Genomic DNA, 23,671 nt, shown 5'->3' on the forward strand with positions numbered 1-23,671 from the left:
GGCTCTCACTGCTGTTCGCCCATTTCTCCTGATGAAGGATGACATAAGCCAGGGATGCGAGTTTCCTGTTTAGATAGGGCCGCGGTATTTGGGGATTAACCACGATTATCTGAAGTAACATTTTATTTGAGGGAAGCTTTCATGAGATCCCCCTCGCTTCCTGCTCCAGGTTTCCACGTCGGGCTATGTCCACATTTAATCTGACCTCCTCCTACTCAGCAGGGTCCGGATAAGCTGGAGTACCGGGGGCCGGCGCGGTCTGCTCGCCCAGGAATTAGTGATCTAGGATTCCCAGTCATCTGTATAAATAGGCATTAACGAGGGAGAATTAGAGTCCAATTATCAGAGAATAGGGCATTGTCTTTTAGGAAGCACCTGTCTGGGTCATTAATGGGGTGATCACAATGACTTACGCGCTGTATCAGTTTACAGAATGCAAGGTGACCCATGCAGCTCCAGCTCTCCATTGTGGCTGCCATAAACAGGAATATATTACTCTATATAATTAGATTGTTTAGACCCAAGGCTGGCGAATGCAGAAATCATTAAAGCACCACTCCAGCATTATTTTAATTTTATTTTTATTTTTTTTATTTTTTGGTTCCACTAATCAATGATTCCTGCCCCTAATATTATACTCTTCAGTTCTTCCCATTGCCGCTCTAGTCTCGATGTGTCCTCTTGCGACCACAACTTCTGACTGACCAGAAGTGAGAGCTAATGGTCACAAGCTTTCAATATAAGTCTATAAAGGCCTCCTTCTGGCTCTCATAGACTTAACTTGAATAGTGAGTTCAGGCTCGGCCAGCAAACACTAGTGATCTGGCAAGTCATAAACTGCAGGAGGCGACTGGAGCAGTGCCTATAACATAAGACGGTGGTGGGGGAGTCAAAAACTAAAGACAAAGAACTTACATTAGTGGCATCACTCCAGTGCTGAAGTAAAAAGAAAAAAAATGCTGGAGTGGTGCCACTAATCTAAGTTCACTGCCCCTAACGTTATACTCATCAGCTGCCATCTTCAGCTCTTCCCGGTGCCACTCTGGTTTGGATGTGCCATCTTGTGACCACAACGTCTGACCGGAATCATGGGTAACTATCACAAGCTCTCAATGTAAGTCTATAAGGGCCTCCTTCTGGCTCTCATAGACTTACCTTGAATAGTGAGTTCAGGCTCAGTCCTGCAAACACTAGAGTGATCTGGCAAGTCATAAACTGCAGGAGACGACTGGAGCGGACCTATAACCTAAGACGACGGCGGCGGAGGGTGAGTAGAAACTTAGAGACAAAGAACTTACATTAGTGGCACCACTCCAGTGCTGAAGTGTTGCTTTTAGAGGAGTTGTCTGAAAGGTTTGTTTTCTTGCACAAACTATATAAAAACCAATCAACTTTGTGGTCATAAATTAGCTGAGAGCAGGTCAGAAAAAGGCAGATAAGTGTTTTAAACTTTCACCAGGATGCACTCACTGATGGCCCATCCTGCAGTCAGCAATAGAAAATACAACATAAAGACTATAGAAGGCAAATAGTGGAAAAAGGTTGTTTTTTTGTTTGTTTTTTTTTTGTTTTTTTTTTTATAAATAAAACTCATTTTGACCAAGGTTTTCCTTTATTGGCATGAGGCATAATAGACTGTAGATAGCGGTAAAGTACAGCTATTCACAGGCGCCGGGTAGTGGCGACACGCTAATTAGTCGCCGGCTCAATGCTGCTCTGAGTGACTTGGTGACACTGATCAGGGTTGTTGTCACTACCTGGTGCCTGTGAACAGCTGCACTTTACTTGAAGTAGTAAAGATTAAAATAAACTATTTTTGTGTTAGCTTTCCTTTTGGATTACTGGGCTAGTAATGGGGGTTTTTGATAGACACCTCTCCATTACTAACTCCAGGGCTTGATGCCAGCTGACATTACACAGCTGACATCAACCCCTATCCAAACCTATGTCCATGGTCAGACTTGTCATCTGTCTCCTACTTCTAGCTAACTTAAAGCATGACTACTAGTGATGAGCGAGCATGCTTGGCACTCGAGCATTGGGAAACTCTGAATGCTGAGCTCCTTATAACTCTGCATGGCTTTTTTTTCCTGCCTATGCACCGTGTACACAGGAAGCTTTTAATCAATGATGGGGCTGTTTTTGGAGGCAGCAGGCTTACTAGTCCTGCAGTGTTATTCTGGTAACTGATTTTATCAAAACTACAGCAAGCAGCCCAGTAAATGACACATCACTGGAATTGGGATATCTGTACATTATGCTGCTTTCTGATTGAGGCAAATCTTGGTGATGGATCCTCTTTGAAAGACCTTTCATCCATCAAGTACCATGTTCTGTTCCCGTGAGGGACAATAACCCCCATGTCTCTGGATCGGGGTCTGGTTTGACTGGCTCAAGTGACTGACTTTGCATGTTTTTCACATAGGGCATTGCCTTGAAAATAAGAGTCCATTTCCCTGGCAGACACTGACAGAAGCCTCTATGCTAGAACAATATATGGGCCCTTTAGAGTCCAAGAGCACAACAAAATACACAATTCCCCCTGCTTTTGAGGTATAAATGGGCCCCCAACCTTTTAGGACACTGTGTGGCCGCAGAGGCTGCACCAATATGTCCGCCCCTGGTCCATTTATAGCTAGGTCTCTTCAGTGAGGGCCAGTATTCCCTCACACCTTCCTCTGGTAACTTGGCAAACATTACTGCCGAGTCTGAGGTATTTTTTTGGTTGCCTGCCGCAGACAAATTTCGTACACTAAACTACATTTCCCATGAGCCCTAGCAATACCTGGAAGCCCTGACTCCAGCCATTTCCATCGTTATGTAAGCAATCGCTATTGTAACGTGACTGAGAACAGGTGCACAGGACGTGCGGGGAGGAGGCCTCGGGAGACTGGAACAATAACCTCACTCCGACATTCATCTGCACAGTTTCCATTTACTAATGTACAGCACGTTATGGCTAGTAACACAAGTATACGGACTTCACAGAGCGGATCCAAACTCCCCGTGCTGCTGCCCCTTGGCCGTATCCAGCAACCCCACCCAAAACTCTTACATAATGCATGATATTTATCCTGATGGATTTACTGAGCAAATGAGGATAAACGCTTATATTGTGAGCTATAGGGAAACTGATTTATAGCCATGTTCATCTCCAGATGTTGGGTCAACGAGCTGAGACTTCAAACTTCAGTAATTTGGCTGAGATGGACTTGTATCTCCTATTTATCCTGAGCTTAATGGTTGATGGATAGACTGGTGGGAAAAGTGTGTAATGTGGTCTCAAATTTGCCATTAGAGGTGTGAAATCAACCTTCAGGCAGGGTAGCTGCACATATGTGCCTTCCAACTGGACCACCCTGCCCAATGCCTGACTCCGCATGATTCCCAAAACCAGTTTGGCTTCGTCTTCCTCATCAGGAGAGGAGTTCTAACCGAGCCACTTAGTGAGTTTGTCAGCACTGTCTGTAGTTTGGTGTACCCTTGACGTGGCTACACATTTAAGTACGTCTTCTTGTTTTTCCTCAATCTCCACTCAGTTTCCTACCTTAAAAACCTCTTCCCTTTTTCCCCCTCCCCTTCACCTTGTCTCCTCCACCTTTTCTCCTCCGCCCCTCCCCTTTACCTTGTCACCTTCCTCCCCTCCCCTTCACCTTGTCACCTTCCTCCCCTCCCCTTCACCTTGTCACCTTCCTCCCCTCCCCTTCACCTTGTCACCTTCCTCCCCTCCCCTTCACCTTGTCACCTTCCTCCCCTCCCCTTCACCTTGTCTCCTTCCTCCCCTCCCCTTCACCTTGTCTCCTTCCTCCCCTCCCCTTCACCTTGTCTCCTTCCTCCCCTCCCCTTCACCTTGTCTCCTTCTCCCCTTCACCTTGTCTCCTTCTCCCCTTCACCTTGTCTCCTTCTCCCCTTCACCTTGTCTCCTTCTCCCCTTCACCTTGTCTCCTTCTCCCCTTCACCTTGTCTCCTTCTCCCCTTCACCTTGTCTCCTTCTCCCCTTCACCTTGTCTCCTTCTCCCCTTCACCTTGTCTCCTTCTCCCCTTCACCTTGTCTCCTTCTCCCCTCCCTTCACCTTGTCTCCTTCTCCCCTCCCCTTCACCTTGTCTCCTTCTCCCCTCCCCTTCACCTTGTCTCCTTCTCCCCTCCCCTTCACCTTGTCTCCTTCTCCCCTCCCCTTCACCTTGTCTCCTTCTCCCCTCCCCTTCACCTTGTCTCCTTCTCCCCTCCCCTTCACCTTGTCTCCTTCTCCCCTCCCCTTCACCTTGTCTCCTTCTCCCCTCCCCTTCACCTTGTCTCCTTCTCCCCTCCCCTTCACCTTGTCTCCTTCTCCCCTCCCCTTCACCTTGTCTCCTTCTCCCCTCCCCTTCACCTTGTCTCCTTCTCCCCTCCCCTTCACCTTGTCTCCTTCTCCCCTCCCCTTCACCTTGTCTCCTTCTCCCCTCCCCTTCACCTTGTCTCCTTCTCCCCTCCCCTTCACCTTGTCTCCTTCTCCCCTCCCCTTCACCTTGTCTCCTTCTCCCCTCCCCTTCACCTTGTCTCCTTCTCCCCTCCCCTTCACCTTGTCTCCTTCTCCCCTCCCCTTCACCTTGTCTCCTTCTCCCCTCCCCTTCACCTTGTCTCCTTCTCCCCTCCCCTTCACCTTGTCTCCTTCTCCCCTCCCCTTCACCTTGTCTCCTTCTCCCCTCCCCTTCACCTTGTCTCCTTCTCCCCTCCCCTTCACCTTGTCTCCTTCTCCCCTCCCCTTCACCTTGTCTCCTTCTCCCCTCCCCTTCACCTTGTCTCCTTCTCCCCTCCCCTTCACCTTGTCTCCTTCTCCCTTCCCCTTCACCTTGTCTCCTTCTCCCCTCCCCTTCAACTTGTCTCCTTCTCCCCTCCCCTTCACCTTGTCTCCTTCTCCCCTCCCCTTCACCTTGTCTCCTTCTCCCCTCCCCTTCACCTTGTCTCCTTCTCCCCTCCCCTTCACCTTGTCTCCTTCTCCCCTCCCCTTCACCTTGTCTCCTTCTCCCCTCCCCTTCAACTTGTCTCCTTCTCCCCTCCCCTTCACCTTGTCTCCTTCTCCCTTCCCCTTCACCTTGTCTCCTTTCCATCTTTCCCCCCCCCCCCGTCTCCTTTCCATCTTTCCCCCCCCTTCGCCTTGTCTCCTTCTCCCCTCCCCTTCACCTTGTCTCCTTCTCCCCATCTTCCCCCCCCTTCACCTTGTCTCCTTCTCCCCTCCCCTTCACCTTGTCTCCTTTCCATCTTTCCCCCCCTTCACCTTGTCTCCTTTCCTTCCCCCCCCCCCTTCCCAATTTCCTCTCCCTCAAGAAAAAGGTACTGGTAAAGTCAGGCAACTTTGCAATTTACCGCTTTATTAAAAATCCTCTCCATTCTCAAGAGCGGAGAGACTTTAAATTCTACAGTGTCCAACTCCTTGCCAAAATGATCAGAAATGGACGGTTTCTTGGTCAAAGACTTGCACTCGGCTCCGAAGCCGGATCACTAGATTTAGCCTGTTGCAGGCCCCGCTCCTCCAATGCTGCAGAAGCAAAGATGTCTGGGCTAGCCGCATCTCTGAGCACTGCGCTTTGGCCAGAAATTCAGCCATGTCATTGGCCCGGACTGTCAATCATTTAAGTACTGTATTTAGATTACTCTCAATGGGAAAGTGATGTCATTCTAGCCACGAGCAATGAAGAGTGGCATGGTGTCTAAAAATTAAAAAAAAATAAATAAAAAGGGGAAGTAAACTTCCCCTTTAAGTTAATTTGTGGCAGAATGATCTTAACATTTAACTATTAATTCTGGGACTTGTTCTGTGGAATTTAAAACTGAATTCTGTGGGGTGTTATAAACGGTGCGGCGCTGCTGCCACTTACCTGCGCCACATCCGTTTGTGTTTTATGTGTCCCTGAAGATCGAGTGTTAAATATGTAAAGTGTGAATGCAGCTTCGAGACGCTCCATTAGGGGCGAGAGCGGGCGAGTCTTCTATATTATTGAGCAGAACCGATGAACAAGACGTGGGTTCCAGCTCTTCGTCTGAAGCAGATGGCCGGTCTGTGGAGAGTGTAGCGAGGGTAAAGGACACGCACGTTACATGGCGTTCCCTTCACTCCACGATTTTTAATAATTGGACAGAAAGCGGGAAAAATGTTCTATGTTGAATTGTGGTCCAGATCTGTAGACTTCTGTAACTGCCGGCCCAGCTGGGCGCCTTGGACGCTTCTGCAGCAGCCAGGACGGAAGGAACACGTTACCTTCAAATACTGGTGCAAACAGAAGGAACGTTCTACAATAGTTATACTAATGCGGAAAAACCTACAACAGTCTCCTCCAAATTAATAAATTCCCATAGCAAAAGAAAATGTTCCATTTAGTAGGTATGATGTAAGATATAATAAAGAATATTCCAATAAAGGACATAATAGGGAAAGTCAAAACAATAGTTTACTAAATCATCAAAAAATGGAGAACAGTCTGCTAAAAGGACCTCTACATCAGGTCATAGATATAAAGAACGTGCGCCCTCCATTGTGTACATCTAGAGCATTTAACCCCCAACCTCACTAGGTCAACCTTTTCTCCTGATAAGGCTATGTTCACACACTGCATTTTTTCTAAACCACAAAGATGCACGATTTTGGCCCCAAAACGCATCAAAACACGCATGCATTTTAACCGCATTTTTCCCCATACGTTTTTTTTAAGGCAAATTTATTGATTGGAAGGGCTCAAACGCTGGAAAAATGCAAAAAGAATTGACATGCTGCATCTTCAAAAACGCAGCCAAAAAAGATGCAGCATGAGCAGTAAAATAGAAATCTCAGACTTTGCTGCAAGAAGGAAACACATGCATTTAGGTGCATCTTTGTGACCTCAAAAATGCACCAAAAACGCAGTAAAGGATGCAGTGTGTGAACATGGCCTTATACTTTTGTCATACTTTTCTTCTAGCCTGTGATCTGTCTGCGTATTATGTAGCTGATCCTATATGTATCTGTGATGTGTGGCGCCCCTGAGGCTTCAGTCGCCAAAGAGGTACTGCACCTCAGCCAGTGGTGTGGTATTCCATCCATGGTAAGGAGGAGGTCAAAGCTGGTTCATGCAAAAGCACAGCACACTCACTTAGCAACACCTCACCAAATCTGGTAAGGGTGAGATTATACCCAAACCAGACCGGGGGGTGGAGTCAGGTGAGTGGGAAGAGGGGTGTCATGTGGAGAAAGTTAGAGTTGGAAGTTCAGTCAGAGGAGTGGAGTAGCACAGACCCGTGGTCTGGAGCTGGTACCACTCGGCCTGGGCATAGCAAGAAGGGTGCCAAAGCCCACGGGAATTCCTACACTACCCTGTGGCCTCGTTCCACACATAATCAATGAGTGGAGGGGCACGGTCGCAATTCGGGGACTGGTCCTCGGGCTAGAGGAGATTAAACCCACGGGTTCCCTAGTGAAACCAGTGGCTGAGGTGTCTTTAAACACCTAAGCTACCACCGCACACAAATTACTTGAAAGTGACCCAAAAGGACCAAAGGGATAGAGCTCCACGCCGCCCAACAGGGTTTACGGGCACTGGACAGGTTCAGTGAGCAAGGGCGCGAGACAGGAGGGCGAAGCTAGCGCAGAAGTTGACCAGGGAAAGAGCACATTAAAGAAAGGTGCACCGGAGTCAACCTCTGAACTACCCGGGATCGGCTGGAGCTCATCACGGTGAATCCCAGCACGCCTAGGGCGGTCCACTGCATGTGTAACCGGCTACAAGGAGTAAACCTCTATTGACTGCATCCCTGACTCGCTCCCTTGTTCACCTGCGCCCGCTATAATGGACTACTGCTACCACCCCCATCCGCCCTGGGGCCCAGCTCTACCTGTGGAGAGCTGCACCATCCAAGCTGCGTCACCATCTGCCCCAGAGGTCCCTATCTCGCAGCGGCGGCACCACATCTTGCCGAACACCACAGGTGGCGTCACGAAAACAACAATCATTCCCTACATCTTTATTAAACGACACCTTTGTGGTCCCAGAACCGTGGCCTGGTCACCCCAGGCCCCGGTGGCCGCGTTACATGCACTTGTTCTTTAATCCCATTAGTATTACTAGTTTCTACATAGTTAATGCCTTGCAAAAGTATTCAACCCCTTGGCTTTTTACCTATTGTTACGTTTAAACACAGGATGTAATGTTTTTGTATTCTCGTTTGTGTGTGTGTGATGCATCAGAAAAAATGATTGCGAATGTTAAAAAATTGTACACAAAAATGTAATTGATGGGGTAAAATTAAAAATTGCCATGTGCAGATTTAGTTATCCTTTTTGATATGAAGCCCCTTAAAATGTCGGCTGCAAAAATTACATTAAGTCATGCTTGGTCAAAGGAAGTCCACCTGTGTGCAACACCGCTGAGGCCTCCAGGCAACACCGCTGAGGCCTCCAGGCAACACCGCGGAGGCCTCCAGGCAACACCGCGGAGGCCTCCAGGCAACACCGCGGAGGCCTCCAGGCAACACCGCGGAGGCCTCCAGGCAACACCGCGGAGGCCTCCAGGCAACACCGCGGAGGCCTCCAGGCAACACCGCGGAGGCCTCCAGGCAACACCGCGGAGGCCTCCAGGCAACACCGCGGAGGCCTCCAGGCAACACCGCGGAGGCCTCCAGGCAACACCGCGGAGGCCTCCAGGCAACACCGCGGAGGCCTCCAGGCAACACCGCGGAGGCCTCCAGGCAACACCGCGGAGGCCTCCAGGCAACACCGCGGAGGCCTCCAGGCAACACCGCGGAGGCCTCCAGGCAACACCGCGGAGGCCTCCAGGCAACACCGCGGAGGCCTCCAGGCAACACCGCGGAGGCCTCCAGGCAACACCGCGGAGGCCTCCAGGCAACACCGCGGAGGCCTCCAGGCAACACCGCGGAGGCCTCCAGGCAACACCGCGGAGGCCTCCAGGCAACACCGCGGAGGCCTCCAGGCAACACCGCGGAGGCCTCCAGGCAAGTCTGAGAGAAAATTGTTGAGAGGTAGAAGTCAGGGTTGGGTTCTACATATCAAAATCTCTGATCCCCCAGAGCAGCATCAAATCCATTATCAAATGGAAAGAACATGGTACCACAACAAAACTTCCAAGAGAGGGCCGCCCACCAAAACTCTCAGTTCTGGCAAAGAGGGCATTAATCAGAGAGGCCGCACAGAGAGACCAAAGGTAACCCTGAAGGAAACTCGGACCACAATAAGCAGTACACTCCATAGTCAGCCTTTATGGAAGTGTTCAGAAAAAAAACCTTTACTTAAGCCAAAAATTAGAAAGCTCGTTTTGAGTTTGCCAAATACATGTGGGACCCTCCCCAAATGTATGACGGAAGCTGCTGTGGTCAGATGAGACCAAATTTGAACTTTTTTTGGCCACCAAGTTAAACATTATATCTGGCACCAAACCAACACGGCTCATCACCCCAAGAACACCATCCCAACAGTGAAACATGGTGGTGGCTGCAAGGCACTGTATATATTTCTTATGGGCTTCTTACCACATATACAGCTTGTCATTTGTTTTACATAACTACATGGTGATATTTATTTATTTTTAAACCCATTCAGACATACTTTTGTACCTAGGATTTCATTTCACTTGGACAATAATTGCTATACTGATGCAGATTACTACATTAACCTTGTATTGCTTCCTTGCCCTTTGCTTCTTGATCAGTATTAATCCATATTGAGACCATTTTTCTTACCTTCATAAGGCAGGATTTCTAATATTTCACTGATTTGTTCATATCATCATAAGGTAAACACCTTTTTTTTGGGGGTGGGGGCCTTGAGGTGTCAATATATCGGGGTTTGAGCTTACTGATCACTTTCTTGATTCATCACCAAATTATCCATAATTTGCTGTATGTGTCAGTTTAGCAGACTTTTCTGCATAAAATGTACTTTTTTTTTTAACTGTTTAATAAACCATTATTTTGTCTTTCCCCTTTATGTCCTCCTTGGTTAGAACTTTATTGTATATTTTATCTCTACTAGATGGGTATCTTATTTTTGGTTATACTAGTATAATAGTGTATCTGCAGGAAGCGATGAGCAGAGCCTTTATAGTGCTGTTCCCCATTTATACTAAAATCTTAATTTTTATGATTTACGCACCCGTCAATCAAGTCTCCATTGATGCGTATTCTATATGGTGAAACAAGATATGGCAAAAACTCATTGACCTCCAGTTGGCAGCCATATGCAGGGACTAGCTCTCAATGGGCACTAAAATGGTTAATTGGTCTGATTTTTGATCTCTCATCCCTTATTACACTGGGTTCACCTTATCCAATGATCTGGCATCACATGACGGCAGGCGTCAGTGAATGGTATGATGTCTTCATATAATGTGGGATTTTCGGATGCTGTCTGTTTTTTTATGCTCATTTTAATGATTCCAATCTGCCCCCATCCCCTTATCCCCTCTACTTTATCAAATATTTTTTATAGACCAAATATAAACACATTCCAGTTCTACATTTTATGATGGTCATGGAATGTATCTGCGTGTTAGGACTGGATTATGGAGAACGGATAGTGTATGTATTGTATATACCACTAACGTGGTGGTCTATGCAGCTGTATGGTATAACATGTTACTGTGAACAACAGTGAGTAGTAATGAGCTGATACTTACAGGAGGTGCAATATAGAACATACTTGGTCAGCCCTCCAAACACCAATGAAGAACACCCGGTCATCTGCCCTAGACACAACCATGAAGAACACCCGGTCATCCGCCCTAGACACAACCATGAAGAACACCCGGTCATCCGCCCTAGACACAACCATGAAGAACACCCGGTCATCCGCCCTAGACACAACCGTGAAGACCACTCTGTCATCCGCCCTAGCCACAACCATGAAGAACACTCGGTCATCCGCCCTAGACACAACCATGAAGAACACCCGGTCATCCGCCCTAGACACAACCATGAAGAACACCCGGTCATCCGCCCTAGCCACAACCATGAAGAACACCCGGTCATCCGCCCTAGACACAACCATGAAGAACACCCGGTCATCCGCCCTAGACACAACCATGAAGAACACCCGGTCATCCGCCCTAGCCACAACCATGAAGAACACCCGGTCATCCGCCCTAGCCACAACCATGAAGAACACTCGGTCATCCGCTCTAGACACAACCATGAAGAACACTCGGTCATCCGCCCTAGACACAACCATGAAGAACACTCGGTCATCCGCCCTAGACACAACCATGAAGAACACTCGGTCATCCGCCCTAGACACAACCCTGAAGAACACCTGCTCATCCGTCCACCCCCTTAAAGACACACACACACACACACACACACACACACACACACACACACACCTTAGACACATCTGTGCAGAACACTCGGTCAGTCCCCCTTAGGCACACCCATGAAGAACTAAAGTTAGCGTCCCTAGGGTTTGGCGCCAACAGGGTAGCATAGCTAAAACTCTCTCAATGTATGATGCCCAGCATGTAATCTTAAAATTCCCAGTGTATAATATAACTGTTTTTCCTTGCCCTCCTCCAGCCATGAAGGCCGATCGCAGACGTTTAAAATCAGAAAAAGCAGACTTGGTAAGCCAAATGGAACAGTTATATTCAACCCTGGAGAGCCGAGAGGAGCAACTGCGGGACTTCATCCGAAATTATGAGCAACATAGAAAGGTAAGAACAACGCCTGAAGGTATCTGGCTCCATAGAACAATACTCAAATATTTTACTCCTGGTTTCCTCTCCACGTGCACTAGAATTAAGCTTCCATCCCAACCATTTAATACCCCTTTCTTTGCCTGTAGAACAATGTGGGCACTGTGACCGTACTACCCTCTTGTCACTGTATGTGATGTAGCCAAACTACCTTATATTTTCTGTAGCTCAAGAATCAATCCTTTTTTGCCCTTATATTGGGCCACACAGAGGTTTGCATTTATGCAGTTTTGTCGAAAAGTGGGAGTTTCTGTGTTTTTTTTTTTTTTTTTTTTTTTTAGTATATATACATATAGTACTGCCTCCTTGTCTCTCGCTGTGAATAGTGATGCCATCGATCTCTGCCTGTAAATAATCTAGGCACAGATAGTACTGCCTCCTTGTCTCTCGCTGTGAATGGTCATGCCATCGATATCTCTGCTTGTAAATAATCTAGGCACAGATGATACTGCCTCCTTGTCTCTCGCTGTGAACCGTGACGCCATCAAGATCTCTGCCTGTCAATAATCTAGGCACAGATGGTACTGCCGCCTTGTCTCTTGCTGTGAATGGTGATGCCAACGATATCTCTGCCTGTCAATGATCTAGACACAGATGGTACTGCCTACTTGTCTCTTGATGTGAATGGTGACGTCACTGATATCTCTGCCCGTAACTAATCTAGGCACAGATGGTACTGCATCCTTGTCTCACTGTAAATATTGTGGGCTCAATAAAGTATGGTCACCCCCACCCCTTTCTAAATAATGAAGTGATCACAATGAGAGATGCATTCTTTACTCTAAGGAGGTTGTTTTTTTTACTTTTTTATTTGTAGATACATAGGTCGATATACGTAGATCAGTATACGGTACATCTGTATCTCCATACATATATATTATGCATATATAGTACATAGCACCACTGTACTTCTGTGACCGCTGTAGTAATAAAAGCATGTGAGTGTTAAGCACCTGGATATGATTCTTCAAAGCTAATATGTGCCCTGAATTCAATCTCAATCTTTTCATGCTGCCCACTTGAAGGAAGCCCAAGTTCACTTCAGTGTTTACATAAAGGTGGCATTGTTCGCGCTTTCTTCCCTCTGATTTCCCCACTAGCCCCCTCTATTCACTTCTAATCAAAGAGGCGTATAGAGCGCAGTGCGGCCATTGTTCGCTCTGTTCCTGTACAAGATGTGTGCAGACTACAGGCAGCCAGAAAGGTTAACGTTGACTCCTTTGAAAACCGGCGCAATAAATCCAATTATTGACGGTCAGGTTCTCAGGGATGTTTTCTCCACGCCTCGCATGATCAGATCACGGTGTGGAATTTCTTCTTTTTAGAAGAATGTTTTCTCTTTTTCATATTTTCTCCTGGGCTGCAGTCGGCTTCTAAATATAATAAATATGGATATAAGGTTGATTGACAGAAGCCAAAATCACATGGCAAATGCAAGACCATGATACAACGCTGCACCATCGTAAACGTGAACTTGTTCTACGCTATTAGGGTCTTATGCATACATAGGGGATCTGCCAGCACGCCTAATTTAAACCTTTTCTGTCCTGTATTGTTTTGACTACCTTAGAAATCTGTCATCCTGTTCAACTTAAAGGGAATCTTTCACCCCCTTTGACCATTTTAAGCTCTTTTTATAGGCTTACAGGTAATAGGATGGTGAATGTAGTCTTACCTGTATGCCTCATAGCAGATGCCTTGTTCCATAAATATTACTTTAGATCGCTATATGCAAATTAGCCTGCCAGGCTACTGGGCGTTGTACTTTGGCTACTGGGCGGTTGCTTCCCTGTAAGAAATCCCCGCCTCCGTGCTGCATTGTCTCCTATCACCTTTTCTCAGCGTCAGTCACAGCGTTACCGCTGGCAATCCCGCGTGTGCGCAGTAGTGTTCTTCAGCTTGTGTTCATTCACATACCCACCCCCCCATTGAACCTACTGCGCATGCGCTGGTGAGTCAGCCCCACTTACGTTATCGGTGCACTGTTGTCCTCCCGACTTCCTGCCTGCAGGCAGGTAGACAGACATACACAAACGCACACATACCTGGGCAATTTTACAGGCAGGAAGTTGGGAGGACAACTTAAAACAGTGCACCATTAACGGACGTGGAGCTGACTCAGCAGCGCATGCGCAGTAGATTCAATTGGGGGGGTGAATGAATGCAGGCTGAAGACTCTACTGTGCACACGTGGGACTTGACACCTGTGATGCTGAGAGGAGGTGACAGGAAGGATAATGCAGCGCGGAGGCGGGGATTTCTTACAGGGAAGCGCAACGCCCAGTAGCCGAAGCGCAACGCCCAGTAGCCAAAGCGCAACGCCCAGTAGCCTGGTAGGCTAATTTTGCATATGGTGATCTAAAGTAATATTTCTGGAACAAGGCATGTACTATGAGGCGTACAGGTAAGACTACGTTCAACATCCTATTACCTGTATGCCCATAGTAAGAGCTTAAAACGGTGAAAGAGGGCGACAGATTCCCTTTAAGTCATTTTACCCTGCTAGGCACTTCTGCCATCCTTCTTAAAGAAATAAGTGACTACTGAACCGGCATTGAAGAAAAGCCCATTTGGGCGGGGTGTCACGAACACCGCCCAGTCGTTGCACACATGACTTGGATGCGACTGTAAAGGAAGTCTCCATTTCTCACACTCGCTCATCCAACAAGGAGCCAAGTACACCCTACAGCCAGTCCAAACATCCACACCATGCTTCTTGCTGCCATCACTTGCCATTTTGTTCGGCCTGCGAGTGCCCTGCCCATGGTGACCACACTTGTACTTGCACATACCCAGCTTTCACATGTACACAGCTTGCTCTCTGGCACACACAAGCTTTAGTTTCCCTCTTTGAGGTTGTGGCTACGTTTAGAGCAGCAAGGAGCAAACTTATTAAATGGTAATATACAAAAAAAAGTGTAATACTTAAACTAAATAAAAAGAAATAAGGCAAAAGCCGTATAAAACACAAAGGGATAAGTAAAGACGCTCTTCCGATTAGATCAGGGGCAGCTCTTTACATAAGAGGCACAGAAAATTAGACTGATCTACAAATCCTGTGGTCTCTCTCGGCTCTGACCAACAGTTTCCCTAGATGAAATATTATAAAGGGTCTGATCCATACTAAAGATGAGTGAACCCGAGGGTCGATGTTCATACCAAATAGGCTTTTCCAAAATAGAGTTTGGGTGCTTTACGTATGCAAACCATTCGCCTGAGCATCATTGTGCTCTGGTACACTCTGTGCTCGGCCCAGTGTGAGCCACTTGCAGTGTTTGAACGGCTCATACTGGGGGTAACAGCAGCATTGGATGTAGTGTGTAATTTCCCCCTCCTCCCCCCCCCCCCCCACCCCAAAAAAAAAATTAAAAAACCCTTCCACCTGCCCCTGGAACTGATCTGTTTAACTGTCTGCATGTGGGCAGAGACCCGAATTGGCAATCAGTGACTTCAAAAGAAGGTCCAGTCCAGTTTTGGTCCACAACTGAACTTTATTTGAAGTCTAGCTGAACCCGCCAAACCGAACTTCAAGGGGTCCACTCATCTCTAATCCGCACCCCTCACCCCCTCTTACTGGTCAGGTGAGCGGAGAATGTCTATGTGGAGACAGGACATAATTCTAATTTCTTTTCTATTAGTTCCCGTCATTAACCTCTTATTGGAATAATATGGCCACCATATTTCCAAGCATAATTTCCCCAAACAGGGCTATGATGCATCCATAATTCAGGTTATTACTTTTCTGTGGTTTCTAAAATCCAGAAATCCTGGAGCGTTAACCCACAGAAGTGATTATGTCCCTCAATCACAGATTTATCCGTGGATGGTCTTTCAGGTTATTATAAGAAAAGGAACTGGTTTCCAGCGCTGGGAATATATATTAAAAGTCCATTTTATTGAAAAATATTATTAAAATTCAGCAGGTATGGCATATAATGTAGGATGACCAACAGAACGCCTTTCGACGCTCAGGTCTTAGTCATGTTCTGACTAAGACCTGTTAGGAGAGTAGTCTGGCCAAGAGATGGAGCTACCCAGGGTATTATGCATAAGTTGCTTTATATTGTTCCAGAATGTTTGGGCCCTGGGGCAGTCCCTCCCCCTGTATTTGTAGCCCCTCTATGCTAGCTAGGTTATAGCGAGAAAGCCTTTTGGTCTACTGTATGCAAATGAGAAAGCCACGGAGACACCATCACATGTTTCTCAACGCTGGCAGGAAACTAGCCAGGTCTTTCACCAGGAAGGAACAACCACGGGAAGGGCAGTCTCCAGTCAAGGAGCCCACTTATACCAAACATGGTATCCATCCACAGACAGCCGTTTCGGGGTATTTGCCCCTCATCAGTGTGGAGTAGGAATCTGGCCTTTTTGGTCTACTGTAGACTGGCTAGTTTAATTGACTCACAAAGGTGATGCTGCCAAGTATCCAGTAATATTGCATTTTTATTTTTCTAAACCATCCATAACCCATAACAGGGGTTTTTTGGGTGTTTTTTTTAACTTAGTGGTATGTCTGATGGTTCCCATTTAGGAATGCCACCCAGACCTGACAATGGCTTTTTGTACAAGCAGAAGTGTAATTGCGAGAAATCTGAAGCAGAGATTTTAAAGGGAACCTGTCAGGTCCAATATGCCCCCAGAGCCACGAGCTGTTCTGGGTGTATAGTGCTAATCCCTGCCTAGCCATGCCTGTATCTAGTAGCATAGATAAAGAGATCTTTAGAAAAAGTATTTCTAAAGATCTTTTATCGTATGCTAATGAGCACGGGGTTTAGTCCCCTGGGCGTTTCTTCCCTTGCTAGTCAGCCCAATTAGCATGATAGCATGCCCCTGTGGGTGTGCTAACATGCTATTCAATGCACAGTATCAGAGGATGATCACGCTGCCAAGATGTTGGATTTCTGCTCCGTGCACATGATCCCAGCACTTCTGGCCATGCGTACTACTTCAGTTTGAAGCCAGGACACGTACACCCGGCTTCATAGTGCGTGTGACCAAACCTTTGAGGTCATGCGCACTGAGCCGAAATCCAGTGTCTGGCGGCAGAGAGGTGAGTGAGATCATCCTGTGACGCTGCGTATTAATTAGCATGGTGGCACACCCACAGGGACGTACTATTATGCTAATGAGGCCGACTAGCCATGGGAACTAATGCCCTAAGGACTAGTCCCTGCACTCATTAACATAAGATAAAATATCTTCAGAAATACTTTTTCTATAGATCTCTTTATCTATGCTACTAGATACAGGGACGGTTAGGCAGGGATTAGCGATATGCACCCAGAACTGCTCGTGGTCCTGAGTGCATATTGGACCTGACAGGTTCTCTTTAAACCCTTTTGGATCATTGTTCTATATTTTGGCGCCCCATTTGAGAGCTTGTGCCGCCAACAAGTGTATAATGGGGCACAGGCTGACACAGGAGGTTGTCTGCGTCTAGGATGGAGCACACCAGTGGTTATTTTGCTCCCTGCCAAAAACTCTTCCCTCCAGCTTATTCTCCGCATTAGGTGATGACACTTGTGTCCATGTTTTGGAAAGAGGAAGTTTGCGCAGGGCGTGTGAAGTTTTCGATACTGGCAGGAAATGGAGAAGTAATGCAAGTTTGGAGTAGAACAGAAGACCGGTGTCCTTTTCATTACACATCCGTAGAGAAGATATATCTATCTTTACAAATAGAAAGGTCGTTCCCTTCCCTTTAGGGGGCAGTCTTATGGTATTTTATATAAACTGTGCCACACGGTGCTGCCGGGGTTTTTTTTTTTTTTGGTTTTTTTTATAGGGCTAGATAAACTTATGACCATCTTAGACCTTTCAATTTAAAGCTTTCCCATGAGCCCCACGATCTCCATTGTGTGCAGATTGCAATTTTTCCTTTACAGGTGTCGATAGTTATTGTTACAAAAGTATTTATCTGAAGAACTTGAGTAAGAAGTGCTCCATTGTATCGCCTACCACACGAAATCCTCCGACCGGCGCCCATTATGTAACACACTAGTGACAATTAGTTCTCATTGTGTTTTCTTCCATTTATTCCCTCCTGTCTGTACAATATAATGGAGCTTAAAATGTCTGAATAGAGAGAAAATCTATTATAGGCCATCACTCTGCGAGATATAATGATTTATATTCCCAACCAGGCGCGTGGATCGGATTCCGGCGTTTGCAGAACAGCAGAAAAATGAAAATCGATAAAAATGTAAAAATGAATTGAAGGTTTTCGGTGTTTTTTTTTTATTTTATTTTATTTTATTTTATTTTTTCTCTTCGTGTGGCACATGACCCCATTTTTCTGATAGGTGGGGACCCTGAGCGGTATGTTCCGGTGTCTGGGGAGTGGGTTCGTCCTAGCCATATACCATAAAAATCTACCCTACAATCTGCACCCGTATGGTATCATAGACTAAGATTGTCTAGTGAATTAGGATCTTAAAAAGGGTAATTCCAAAAAATATGAATGGGGTTGATTAAAGTCTGCAGTCACTCTACTCGTTGACGCACAGTGTGCTCTCAGGATTCTCCAATGCTTGTGAAGAGAGCGAGCAGCCATGTAACCACAAGTGTGCAATATGTGCACTATGATAATTCTGCAGTCACACAAAGTGATGCGGACATTCATTGCAAACCTGGGCAACCCCTTTCAGTTATCTTCTATCTGTACAATTGGGGATAACTTGGAGCGCTGACCACTAGGACCTCCCATGCTTCTGTGGTCAGGGCTCTGGAAACTAAGATTTGGACCAGGCAGAGCCACACCTTGAACGGAGTGGAGATGCGCATGCTCAACGTCTGCTTTCTGAAACAATCCCATAGACAATTACTATAAACTGCAGCCACCACCCGTGAGCCCTTATATACAATACTCTAGAATGCTGTATATAAGAGCCCAGGCCGATCTGTAGAATGTAAAAAATCACTTTAATAATACTCACCTGCGGAGTGGTCTGATCAAATAGGCATCGTTGCTCTCTGGTTTGGCGCCTCCTCTCTGCTGCAATCACTTTCCTTCTTCTACCCAGTCCAGTATGGATGATGTGTCCTATGTCATCCACGCAGGCCAGCATCATGGTCCTGCACATTCGCACGTCTCTCTGCCCTGCTGAGAACAGATCAAAGTATTGTAGTGCGCATGCGCATGTGGTCTTTTACTTTTCCTCATGCCTGTGCATTACAGTACTTTGATCTGCCCTCAGCAGGGCAGAGAGACGTGCGCCTGTGCAGGAGCACAATGCCGGCCGGTGTGGATGTTGTAGGATGTGTCATCCACACTGGGCTGGGTAGAAGGAGGATGGCGATCGCCACAGAGAGGAGGCGCCGGCCCGGAGAGCAGCGACACCCATCGGACCACCCCTCAGGTGAGTATCTGTAGTGGTTTTTTACGTTAAACAGAGCAGCCTGGGTCCACCCATATGTCCACAGCCATTAACTTTAGAATGGCGGCAGCTATAGGCATAGAAGTAGTGTCTAGGGATAGTAAAGTAGCCATGTGCTATGCAATGAAACCACCTATAGTGCCACCTGGTGGAAAACAACGGAGCTAGCACTTTTATCTCAAACAAAATGAGATGGAGGAAAAAAAAGTGAATTACAAAGTTGTAGGGCATCATCAATTCAATACGAATCAACACCTTGCATATAGAAATGCTATAATATGAAACCCATGACCCCCACCTATAAACCTTGAATGCTGGTCACGCATATGGCGCTCATTTAACTTTGATGCTCAAAGTGGCCCCCGTCAGCTGCAATGCACATCTGGACTCTGCACAGCATACTGTATCTTGCTGCACGTTGTGCAATATGGTAGGTGACACGTTTGCACAAGCATCTGTGATACGTCGTCGTAGGTCCTGCAATGTTGGTGGAGGGGTCGTATACACCTGCTGTTTGATGTGACCTCACAGAAAGAAGTCCAATGGGGTCAGGTCAAGTGAGCGTGGAGATCACTCCCCGCAGCCACGATACCCAATGACTTGTAGGAAGGTCTCCATGAGGTTTCGCTTCACGTCCGCAGCCTTGTGAGTTTTAGACGTTCTAATCATAGCATTTCTGTATGCAAGGTGTCGATTCGTATTGAATGGATGATGCCCTGCAACTTTGTAATTCACTTTTTTTCTCACTCATTCAGTTTTCGAGGTAAAAATGCTAACTCCGCTGTTTTCCACCAGGTGGCGCTATAGGTGGTTTCATTGCGTAGCGCATGGATACTTTACTATACCTAGACACCCCTTATATGCCTATAGCTGCCGCCGTTCTTAAGTTAATGGCGGTGGACACACTGTATACCGTATTCTAGAATGCTGTATATAAGGGCTCACTGGTGATGGCTGCAGCTTATAGGAGCCAAATCTGGTGACAGGTTCCCTTTAATGGTGCAGAGTACAATGCTCTACTTATTTATGGCACTTCCAGAGACCATCATGGACCAGAGGGTAAGCACTGTACTCCTTTGATTCTGAATGGAACTGCTGTAGATGGCTGAGCACAGCTTAATATCTTGGTGCAAACCCTTCAATATTTTGGAAATGGTGTTTAATGAAATATATGGCCACCTTAGAAATGGAGCTTCCCTTTAAGGAAACCTTTAGTATGTGACTGTTTTTGGCACCTCTAGTCTTTCTTTGCACTACTTCTCTAGTGTATTCTCAGCCGGCTCCTTTTTACATAAAGGCAAATCAATAATGCTCCGGAATGATTTTCCTTCCATTCTGGTCCCTTTTAAGACAGTCCCCTTTTTCTATTGCTATTCTCTAGGGGTTGTGTATTAGCTGATGAATCCCAGCCAAAATCAGGTCGTTCTATCCCTTCTACTCCTCTAAAAGCTCTTAATTGGTAAATGACATTAGCGATATTACCTAACCGGCTTTGTACACCTTAGCCATTTATAATCAGAGCGTCGTCTACTCTTGTCAGTTTCAAGAGCGTAAACACTCGAGAATGAATTAATAGCCAATAAACAGCTGACACTTTTACTTTTGCTGCATGAAACACTGTTTGTTTTTTGGGGCTTTTCTTTAATCAAGTTTATTTTTGTGCATATCTTTTTTATTATTATTTGTGTCTGCTGCTGGTAATAAATATCTAGTCCAGCTATCCGAATTATACAGAGTACCGTATTTTTCGGATTATAAGACACACTTTTCCTCCCAAAAGATTGGGAGCAAAATGAGGGGTGCGTCTTAAAATCAGAGTATAGCTTACCGGGAGGTGAATAGGCAGGGGGGCTGTCTGTGTGGCTCTGTGTGCGGGTTGTGGGTGTGTGTCGCCCACCTGCAGCGGTCGCCCCAGGGACACCACTCCACCTTCGGGGATGCCACAGGGTCTTCGCTTTGGGTATATCTGGCTACAGGTATGTCAGGTTCATTTATATAGGAGGCGTGACGCCACTCACGGTTTGCGGTTAGGAATATGGGTGACCGCCACTGCAGGTTTAATGAGCGTCTGGGGCTGATGGAGTCTGCAGTCGGATGGTGTGGCCTCCCGTGGGTGAGGCTGGCCCAAGGGGTTCGGGTGTGTAGAACAGGTCCCAAAATAACTGTCTCGGTCAAAGATGTCTTTCAACTTGTTTTCTCACTTTTGATGATGTGTGAGGTTCCCGGGCGATGCTGAGATAAACCAGGAGGAACCAGGTATCCTTTAGGCCGGTCTAAGGGAAACCATTAACTCGCCTTCCTTGCACTTCTTGTTTCGGATAACCCCTGACTTGAAGTACCGTGGGATTCATCCAGGGAAGTCGCTACTGCCTTTTCTCCCCTTTTTAGACCGTTTGCCGGCAGCGTGGTCCAAGGGAGATGGCTCCAGGCTCGATCCCCCTTATGGGCCTCCTTGTTGCTGCTGAGGCTCGGACTCTGGTGTGGGACTTGTGGTTCCCCTCACTGGCAGGTTTAGCAGATCAATAAATGGACGTCTACTCTAGGGACCTGTTTTCCGTGTGTGCCTAGTCACCAGGAGTCTCCGTACTCGACCAGCTGACTTCCTCAGCGTCTTTCTGACAGACTTGCTGGTAACCGTTCTCCCCCGCTAACGGCTACTACATGTGCAGGGTCTGACTAGCGTGTCAGCGTACGTCTCTCCTCCAGCAACCCTCTTCTTGTGCCAACTGCTCTGACTGACTAGCTCCTCCTACTTTCCTTACAGCTGCTGCCACCTTAGCTTCCAGCCCCTCCCCTACACCCCTAGATGAGATGGAGGCAAGCCCCCTCTTGGGTCTTCCCAAGGGTCCCCTCGAAAGTGTGGGAGACCTGGTTGCTATGTGTCTGTGTGTACACACCCCTTTCCGGCCTCTGGAATTGCCTGGAAGCACTGTCCCAGCATGGTCAGGGGCGCCACACGTGCGGGCAGCCGGGTGACTGTGCAAGTGGGCGGCCGGGTGCCTGACGGTGCAAGCGGGCGGCCAGTTGACTGTCGGTGCCGGTGGCCGGCTGTCTCTCTGTGCGGGTGGGCGGGCGGCCTGCTGGCTGCCACTCACTCTGTGCGGCCGGGTGGCTGTACGGACTGCAGTGGCTGTGCGGCAGGTGTCCCAGTCTGTCCCCGGTCCCGGCTTCAAATGATAGCGCCGAGAGTCAGCGCGTGCGCAGATGTAGCTCTTGGATGAGAGCTCCATCTTCACACTCGTTGCTCCGGGCTCCACCGGCCTGCTCCACCACACAACCACCGCAGCTTCCGCTGCCACCACTGACCCACCGCTGCCACCACTAACCCGCCGCTAGCACAGCCTCTGCCTCCTGTGACCCCACTCCACCACTGCTGCCGCCCCCCTGCGGTAAGACAACACCGGAGTATAAGATGACCCCCTTTTTTTTTTTTTTTTTTTTTTTTTTTATCTCTAAATTTGGAGTGCGTCTTATAATCCAGTGCATCTTATAAAACGAAAAATATGGTGCTTTTTTTTCCTTTCTATGTTTAGTGGAATAAATCTTGGCACATCCACTATCCACTCTGACCATGAATTAACTTCTTCAGATCAGTCATCTCCTAAAACCTCTAGAATTTACATATAAAATGTTTTTGGTCTCTACTGAACCATTGCAGTGGTCAGACCTCCAACAAACAATGTTATCCCCATTCCTATGGATAACGTCTCATCTTGCTACAATCTTGTTAATGGTCCGGAAGAAACTAGTCCTTTTTGTAGGTGACCATGGAATCAATACCTTGCTGTTTGGGGAAAAAATACTCATACAGGTTGAATTGTTTGTCCATTGGGTGACCGTAATCACGTAGACCATGCTGGTGAAATTCACCATTAGCCAGTCGGTGTGCTGTCTCACATCTTCCATTAATTCTTGGGAGTCTATCGGCACAAAATGACTGTTCAAACCAAGCATGGGTATTTGGTGCCCCCTTGGTGAAAGTTCAGTGCGCCATCTCATCTTCTTATTTTTCATCTTTCTGTGGCTCCTATAAAGCCAGAGCTGTAAGGCAAGTGTGGATACAGATGCAAAATAAGGAGGTAGGAAGGTGTTGAACTGTTTGACCATGCTAACGCTGCACCGAGTACCTGAGCTTTGTTTGAACAGTCATATTGTGTTCACAAGGTTTCTTTAACATGCAGGTACACTTGTGATTTTATCCTGAAGGAGACCTAGTCTCCAAAACGCATAAAGATCACCTTTATCCCATCTTGTCTATTGCATTGGTCTCTCTTTGGAGACTGCTGCAGCCATAGCTTCTAAGACGTTACGGTGGTTGTGATGATCTCGCAACCACTCTAGGTGGACAATTCTGATACACTAATCCTTCCTTCCGACAAAGATAAGACCCTATATTGTGCATTTTGTCTTTAGTTATCATCCTCTAAGTGCGTGCATGAAATGTAGTCATACCCAAGCTTTGGAGCTAAAAAGTTTTTTTCTTTGGCCTGTAGGAGACAAATACTATTAAAAACCCATGATAATTTGTTCCCTGCTAAAGATAGTGTTGGGGCTCACAAGCTTCAAGTTACGCCAGTGGCATGAAATAA

General features: G+C 47.0%; 1 protein-coding gene across 4 annotated transcripts in view; it reads left to right on the top strand.

Annotated features, from left to right (window-relative positions):
• Positions 1–23,671, top strand: part of LOC142255679 (kazrin-like) — a 130,315-nt gene that overhangs the window by 65,385 nt on the left and 41,259 nt on the right. For all 4 annotated transcript variants that reach the window (XM_075327115.1, XM_075327117.1, XM_075327119.1 and 1 more), the window contains exon 3: positions 11,531–11,667. In XM_075327115.1, the coding sequence (XP_075183230.1) occupies positions 11,531–11,667 (137 nt within the window). The remainder of the gene's footprint in view (positions 1–11,530; positions 11,668–23,671) is intronic.

This window comes from Anomaloglossus baeobatrachus, chromosome 11 (assembly GCF_048569485.1).
Source record: "Anomaloglossus baeobatrachus isolate aAnoBae1 chromosome 11, aAnoBae1.hap1, whole genome shotgun sequence".
NCBI classification, from domain to species: domain Eukaryota; kingdom Metazoa; phylum Chordata; class Amphibia; order Anura; family Aromobatidae; genus Anomaloglossus; species Anomaloglossus baeobatrachus.